This window comes from Dipodomys spectabilis, unplaced genomic scaffold (genome assembly GCF_019054845.1).
Source record: "Dipodomys spectabilis isolate Male_0828 unplaced genomic scaffold, ASM1905484v1 ptg000234l, whole genome shotgun sequence".
Taxonomy (NCBI): domain Eukaryota; kingdom Metazoa; phylum Chordata; class Mammalia; order Rodentia; family Heteromyidae; genus Dipodomys; species Dipodomys spectabilis.
Window position 1 is genome coordinate 18727600 of NW_024870911.1, and position 8787 is coordinate 18736386.

The 8787-nt window shown below is 41.1% G+C and overlaps 1 protein-coding gene across 1 annotated transcript; it reads left to right on the forward strand.

Annotated features, from left to right (window-relative positions):
- The first annotated feature begins 1150 nt into the window (after nt 1-1150).
- Nucleotides 1151-2119, forward strand: LOC122124313 (olfactory receptor 6C75). The gene has a single exon (XM_042699041.1). It carries the CDS (start codon nt 1175-1177, stop codon nt 2117-2119), a length of 945 nt encoding a protein of 314 aa, XP_042554975.1. The 5' UTR covers nt 1151-1174.
- Nucleotides 2120-8787: the final 6668 nt, after the last annotated feature.

Here is an 8787-nt window from a genome sequence, read left to right on the forward strand (position 1 = left end):
TTCACTTGGATTATATAGGGAGACCTTTTCAAAAGCAAGATAAAATTAACTTCCTTATTTATAAACTGCTTTGTATCAGAGAGAAGATTCAGGAGAGATTGGTAAGCAAGAATATATTCCAGAATAGTATTTTCAAAGTATTACAAAGACCTTCTTTACAAATAGTTAATTATACTGGAGCAGAAACGTTGAATTTCGATTGGAGCCACCTATAAGACATCTCCATATGTGATAACTGGACAGGATTATATTGGACCAGTGCATTACCTTCGTATGTTGCAAAAGTTTGCCTTGAGGTAGAAAAAGATCTGTTTTAAGACAGACAAATTTTTAAGAACTAAGAGGACATCAACACTATTATACCCAAGTACTGTATGGAACAGGGAACAAGTTCTACGTGATTTGTGTGAAAAGTTCTTAGTTACAGAATTATAAAATATTTTATATATTATAATTATAAAATTATAAAATGTAAAATATAAAAAATATTTTTCTTCATTTTAGGAAATATATGGAATCATTCAGAAGATATTTATACCAAATATATAAGGAAATGAAGGCAATAATGGAATAAGTATTGTTTGAGGTAATATGGAGTAGAAAAATGTTTTGATATGATAAAAATAAATTTTCTTCAGAACCAAAAAGCAAGACGTACTTTAAAGAGTGTGTTTTCACAAAATGTAGATATACATATATATACACAATTTTTACAATTATGTTTAGATATATATATACACTTAAATGACTAATGAAACCAAGTAAGTTATCATATATGTTAGCATACAATAAAATATTATTTTACTATAATCCTTGTGATTCACATTCATCTGTAGAACATATACATGCTACATTCTGGAAGATTTTATTTTTTGGAGACATTGGTATATACAATTTATAATAATAATGATTATAATTAAAAAGGCAACATAAAACCTGTTACTTATGTTTATATATGTATTTCCACACACACCCATTCACACCATATATATATATATATGTATATATATACACACATATACAAAATGTCAGTTTTGCTCTCTTTCCTAAGTCAAATAAACCAGAAAGAGAAAAACATTATTTTAGCTACAGTTCTTTATTAGTGTAATAGATTTCTCATTTCCTCAACTATTTTGCAGATAAATGGAGAATGCCTTCATAAAGAGAGAAAACTATGAGAAATTCTTCAGCAGTAACAGAGTTCATTCTTCTTGGACTGACAGACAACCCTCAGTGGCAGGTTGTGCTTTTCCTATTGCTCCTTGTCACTTACATGCTCAGTGTGGCAGGGAACCTGACCATCATCATCCTCACCCTCTCAGATCCCCATCTGAAGACCCCCATGTACTTCTTCCTTCGCAGCTTCTCATTCCTAGAAATAGCATTCACATCTACCTGCATTCCCAGATTCCTGGTCACCATCACGACAGGAGACAGAAGAATTTCTTACAACGATTGTATGGCCCAGCTATTTTTTGTCATCTTCTTCGGAGTGACAGAATTTTACCTTCTTACTGCCATGTCCTATGATCGCTATGTGGCCATCTGCAAACCCCTCCATTACACAACCATCATGAGCAGCAAGGTCTGTATGCTTCTGGTCTTTAGTTGCTGGCTGGCAGGATTCCTGATCATCTTTCCCCCAATTATCCTTTTGCTACAGTTAGATTTCTGTGCTTCCAATATAATCGATCACTTCATCTGTGACTCTTCTCCAATTCTGCAGCTTTCTTGCACAAACACACATTTTCTAGAACTCATGGCATTCTTTTTAGCCGTGGTGACACTCATGGTCACCTTGACACTAGTAATTCTATCTTATGCAAATATCATCCGTACAATTCTGAGAATTCCTTCTACAAGTCAAAGGAAGAAAGCCTTCTCCACTTGCTCCTCCCATATGATTGTTGTGTCCCTCTCTTATGGTAGCTGCATCTTTATGTACATTAAGCCTTCAGCAAGGGAGAGGGTGACTTTGAGCAAAGGAGTAGCTGTGCTCAACACCTCTGTGGCTCCTCTCCTGAACCCTTTCATCTACACACTACGCAATCAGCAAGTGAAGCAAGCCTTCAAGAGCTTGGTCTGCAGGGTGGTCTTTTCTACAAGTAAAAGACTGTGATCTTGTGAACTGTGGAGCCCCAGAGAGAGAGCTGAAGAAAAACTACATAAATTAGTTCTAACCTTGTCATTTTATTCCTTCAGTTAGGTATGGTTGTAAAGCACCAATCCTTCTTTTCCTCATTAGCTTAAAATGTGTATGTTAATTAAACTAAATTATATAAAATGTGCAAGACCTTTTTTAGCTGTGTAACAAAGTTTCAGAGAAACCCTAATCCTTGTTGCTTTTCATATCAAGACAAATCATGTGTTCTTTCATTAAACAGTTTGCTATACATTGTTTAACTGAAATATTTTATTTCTGACAATTGTATTGTATAGGAAATAATGATTTTAAAGACCAATTATTATTGTAATTTGTGTTTTTACACCTTTTGTATCCTTTTAACTGAAATGAAGAAAAAAGTAGCAAAGAACAGAGAATGGTGCAATATTGACACCAATACGCCTTCTTATAAATAAGAATATCTAATTCACTGTTGCCTTCATTCTCCATGATTTATGTGTCCACAATACTGTTTAGCTTTTCACTGATATCTGAGAAGTGAGGCAGAATTTCCCTAAAATAATTTTATTGTTTGGGATCATTATTACTCTCTACTGGTTATATGAGGGCATTTTAAGTTAAGAAAACACCAATAGTTTAGCACTCATGGGAATCTGACCATAGAAATCACACTGAATATTTGAGTAAAAGTAATGACAGCAGGAGGCTGGTGGCTCATACTTATAATCCTAGCTACTCAGGAGGCTGAGATCTGAGGATTGAGGTTCAAACCAGCCTTGGCAGAAAAGTCCCTGAGACTCTTATCTCCAATAAACCACCAGAAAGCTGACAGTGGCTCTATAGCTCAAGTGGTAGAGCACTGGCTTTGAGCTGAAGAGGTTAGAGACAGCGCCCAGGCCCAGAGCTCAAGTCCCTGACCAACAAAAAAAGAAAAAACAAACAAACAAGAAACCTAAAACAACAATGACAACAAGGGTAATCAACTAGCCACATGCTATAATCATCCCAGTAATCCTAGCTCCTCAGGATTTTAATATTTGAGAATCACTATTCAAAGCACCCAGGACAAGGAAGCTTATATGACTCTAATTTCCAATGAAGCACCAAAAACAAAAATTAGTGAAAGACCCCCGACGGCGTGGGGTGTCCTTCAATCTGAAGAGACCCTTCCCCAAGGAACAACGAGACCACTTGTGCGGATGCAAACAGCAAGAGGTTTATTCGGGCATGCCTAGGCTCCCAGGTGCACTCGACCTCGAGATCCACAAGGTTCGGGTCGGGTGGCTGGGAACCGGGTACACGGGTACCCGGGGCGACAAAGTCTATCGGGAGACTTGCGCGCCGTGGTGCATGAAAGCACCCTCTTTTATGGGCAGCAGAAGCAAGGTTACAGAAGCGAGATGCCTGGTTACAGGGTGTGGGTTGGTTAATTTTGAATTACGCTTAAGGTGGGGATTGGTCAGGTTAAGTCGGCCAGATGGGGTAGGTGAGGCCGGGGGGGAGGCTGACGTGTCAGTACTTGCCTTGACATGCCTGTGCTGGCCGTTATGCACAGAAACTGTTTGTTCCCTAGTTTTGACAAGTGATTTACAACATCCTGCCTCACCCTTGTATTAGGGCTAAGTTTTACAGGAAGGAATGTGTTGGTCGGCTGTTTTACCGGAATGCCTGGTTTTAAGGCATGTACTAGGGTCATGCTAGGGTCTGCGGGTGGTGACTCAGAGACCCAAGGTTTCGTTTCCCGGCTAGCGGCCTGTACGTATCCTGCCCCACCCTCTTAGGTATACAGGGGAAGGGGCAGCAGTCTTACTTGGGGTACCTAATGGGCAAGCATGAGCTGGGGTCTTTCATTCCCCCATTTTCTTTTGCCTGAATGAAATCCTTCATTCACCCGAAGTTTCCTCCGTTAATTTAAGCTGATGATATTGTCGGGTTAGTACTAGGGCCTGTACGACCGATAGGCGGTCTTTTACAAATTGTATCAAGCGATTTATAATGCAAGGACCCAAGGTAAGAATTAGCATTAATAGTATCAGTGGTCCAATTAGGGAGGATAACAGGGTAGTGAACCATGGGGACTTGTTCCATAATCCTTCGTACCAGCTCTGTTGGGATGTTAATTCTCGCTGTCATCAGGGTGGTAGGTGATATGGGGCCAAATTTGCAGGAGTACGTAGAACAGCCTTAAGGCACCACCGTGATGCAGAAGCTTGCTAGATTTTAAGGCTAAGAGTATTACCTCCATTGATAACACACTCAGGTTATTACCGTACCAGAGCCAAACTAGGCTGTGATCATAGAGTGGATTTCCAGTCACTATGCACTGAAGTGCCTAAGACAAGTAAGCCAGTGATGTCCTTGTCCCCAATATCCACTGTGGGAAGAGAGGGTTTCTGGATATCACCCAAAAGAATGTCCCACAAGATTTTAGATTTAGCAACAGTCAACCAGGAAGCAGACTCAGGTGATAGGATCAGGCAGGAGTTTCTCCAGGTGGCTGTCAGGCTGTCATTGAACTTTGCCCATTAGGGTATGCAGCAGCAACAGCAGCAGCAGCAGCAGCAGCAGCAGCAGCAGCAGCAAGGTCTCTCAGTGGCTCCAAGGGACTGTCACACCTCATGCTGGGCTGTAAATTCCTACACAGACTGGTTAAAGATACATTGCATAGGCTTGGCAGGCTTTGATCCTGCTGGTCTTTAAGATCTTTTAAACAATAGCCCATCACAACTTGTTTACTAACCAGATATTTTTGTAAATAGACACAGAAGGCTCAGAAGGCTTAGTCTTGTAACCAGCTCTGACAGATGCAGTCTCCACACCTTGCATATCAACAACTGTTATCTATTTTGCCTCATTTTTCCAAAACTGACTCTGGACCCTTGATCTTACAAGGGGGGTAGAAGGGCGAAGGTCAATCTTCTGTAACTTCTTCAAGCTGACTTCAGGGGCGTTGATCTTACCTAGCCAGGAACCTATAACCTTAGCCCATTTTATAAAGAGGCCATCAGGGTTAGATGTCATTAAGAACAATATTTAACATTTGACAACTGCACAGACCTTTTCTCCGGCTACAGCAGTGTAGCTTGTTTAGCACTCTGGTTTGCAAAAGCATCTTCCTAGATGGCTTAGGAATGTGATCTCAACAATGCCTAAGATGCCTAAGTTACCTTTGCAGGCCTTTAGACAGATATTAATAGAAACACACTCAGGTTTGCAAACTTTTTCCTGAGCAGATGAACTTCATGTAACTAGTGTCAGCTCAATTAGAGCTGCCAATTAGAGCTTTTTGGCACATAAAGGGGTTGAGATTTAAACTATCCCCCACATTTTATAACATTAGCTTTTTACTATCACAGAGGTCTGGCAAGTTCCTGTCCCTTACAAGGTAGTCATGAACATTAGGCATGCTTCCAAACTATCTTCCTATGACCTCCCGGCTCTGACCAGTTTTGAAGGGCCACGCACAAATGACACTAGGATCTGACATTTCTGCCATCCAAGCAGTGGCTTACTGCCTCTGGATGCTCCTCCATTGCTTTTGTCCCAGGAGTGTCTTCTCCACATTGGGATAAATGCCTCATTGGCATTTCCCTTTAGCTGGTTGCTGGACTCGAACTCAGGGCCTGAGCACTGTCCCTCAGCTCTACAGCTCAAGGCTAGCACTCTGCCACTTTGAGTCCCAGACTCAGGGCTTGAATGCTGTCCCCTAACTCTTCAGTCCAGGGCTAGTACTCTGCCACTATGAGTCTTGAGCTTGGGGCTTGAGTACTGTCCCCTGACTCTTTAGTCCAGGGCTAGTACCCTGCTGGCTGAATAGAGGTGACAGTCTCACAGGGACCTTTTTCTGCCCGGGCTGGCTTCGAACCAGTTTGCAGATCAATGCGTCTTATAAAAGGCCACTTTACTCCAATTAAAAGCAACAAGGTGGTCAACATAGAAGTAGCTTTTAAGCATGCTCTTACCTGAAACTTATTAAGAGTCAAAGTTACATCTGACAAACTTGTAAGAATCCTCTGTGCTTTGCTCTGGGCTTGCTGGAAACTTAAAAAGCCTATAAGAGCAAGCTAGAATAGCAATTATTTTGGTAATTTTAATTTTTCCCTTTGTGCACATTGAGGCCAATGTCAAGAACAATTTTACATTTAAACTTTATATCCCAAAATCCATTTTTTTATTTTTTTTAAAGTTTCTCACTAATCTTTTTTTAATATACTTTAGTTTTTATTTGCATTTAAAAAACCTCTTAAAATCTTGAGACCAAGTGTCACTCATTGTCTCTTGGCTGCTTGTTTTTACACATTAAAACTTTTACACTTAAATGACAATTTTTTTTTAATGTAGGAATTACAGTCACCTTTACTATACCACGAAGCTAGACTTAACATCTTTATAACTTTTAAAAACATCCTAATTGTAGAACATAATTGAAAGTAAGCCACATTATACAAATAACTTTTTGGCCCTCTTTTTAAGGCCTTTCTAATTTTAATGTTAACACATCCAAGGGGAAGTTTTAGCAATACTAATCAGGTCATCACATCACTCATTTTAACCATCATGTTTTCAGTGTCTGACTGCAGAGAAAAGAGAGAACAAAGATGGGCCGTTCGGCCCCTTCTATGGAATGGGCACACCCAATCTGACTCTTTAGGGTTAGATGAACTGCGCTTGTGCCAGCTTACCCTCTTTCACCCTGCGTGGACTCCTCCCAGGGCTTGTCCCACCATGCATGGCCAGCTGAACTGCACTTCTGCTTGTTTACCCCTTACCCCTAAAGATAGGTCTTCTGTTGGTTTCTAAGTTTTTTTTTTTCCATCTCTTCTCTTGGTTCTCGAATGAAATACAGTTTTAGACAGACAGAACAGGTCACATCTTTGACAGTGTTAAACTAACCTTTACATTTAAATTTTTAATATTTATCTTTAAATTTTAGCCAAGGGAATTAGATCCCAAACTGCCAATGCATTTTGTTAAGCCAGATAATTTGATTACAGTATAAACAGTCTTATGCATTTTAAAACAGTCTTTTAAAATACAGCCATTTAAAACAATGTGAACATTTTTTTTTTTTTTAATTTTTGGTAATGTCCAAACCTCATAACCTTTTGAATTTGTAAACTTAAACTCACCCAATTGTTACAGCATGCTGACAATTTTTATCTTTGAACATGTTCACAGACACACACAAAGCACTCACACAGATCTTAAAGCGCGCAAAAATCAAAATCAGTCGTACGTACACCTTTTAAAGTTCTTAAACAAAAATTTAAGACAGTATTTCTTTTTAACTAGGTACCTTTGTTGGGCTTTATTTTCCCAGAGCTTGCTTATCTGGCAAGGCAATTCACTAATTAGTCTTTTGAATCCCTTCTGTAGGAGGAGGGCTGGGGGAGGGGGTCACCTAAAACTAAACTGTCCAGATTTTTACATTGTCAGGACTAGTTGAAAAAGTCCAAACCAGGCACACAGCCTTTTACACCCTCCCTGCTAGCAGCCTGCACAAGGAGAAAATGCAGCCTGAGGCTTGAAGGGAACCAAACTAGCCCAGTAACCTTCCATGCCTCACAGGGAGGGTGGGCATAGCAGGTCTGTGACCCAGCCCAGCTGGAACTTTTATTCCCCCAGAGATGTTTAAATAAATAACAAAAACACAGATAAACACAAAAACCAAGGATCCACATTTAAAACTGGTACCAATTCTAAAACAGAACTAGACAAGAACTGAAGGCTGAGTTGGGGACTAATGAGCCCCAGTTTATCCCTACTGGAACTCTGTGCTGTTCTCACTCAGCAAGCTGAATCCAGAGGCTGCTGATTGAGCCTGTCACACTCACCCAGAACTTTCCTACCCCAGAAAACATAAAACAAACACACACTAAAGTTAACAATACAACCAAGTGGCCACAAAGACAAAATCAAGTCTCAGTGAATGGGGCAACATCTCACCACCATTCACTTACCAGGGGACTCAAACCCCCTATTTACCTCCGGAGGATTTTTTTTTTTTTTTTTTTCCTGCAGACGTTGACCCAGGGGCCTTCCAAGGCGGAGGAGAATTCCCAGTCATCTGGGGCAAGGGAAAAGAAAAATCCCTAGCGGCCGTCCCCTCAGACTGGCAGGTTCTCCCCCACGCTCAGACCCCCTGAGCCAAGGCCCAAGGCTGAGATCTAACTGGGGCCACTCACAGGTGGTCAGTGGCAATTTCATAATTGACAAACAAGGAAGTTCCTAAAACCTGACAATCTAGGCTCGGGCTGTCCTTCCAGTGCTGTAAAGTAAGGCTAAGGGGGGTTGTGACAGTCTGTCCCATGCTAAAAAAATTTTAACAAACACAAATAAAAGATGAACACAGACAACACTTAGCTTCGCTGCGCGTTTTTGCCAACAAACCGAAAGCAAAACCAGATGGAGACTTTATTGAGAGTCCGGATCTCTCGTCTCCCAGACGAACCACGCGTCCGAAAGGACCGGGTTCCAGATGGGCCACTTTTTCAGGCCCCCAGATGAGCCACTTTTTCAGGCTCCGGACACCCCCAAGACGTCTCCTGGGGGCTGCGGTCGGGAGTACGAGCTCGTCAGCTCCTCCACGGGTCCGCCAGATACAGACGAGTACGGCCGAACTCACCAGATTCGCAAGCGCACAGTAATTGGCCACACGACTT

Excerpts from the sequence above, each read along its gene's own strand:
- LOC122124313 (XM_042699041.1), top strand. The coding sequence starts at position 1,175 with ATGAGAAATTCTTCAGCAGTAACAGAGTTCATTCTTCTTGGACTGACA.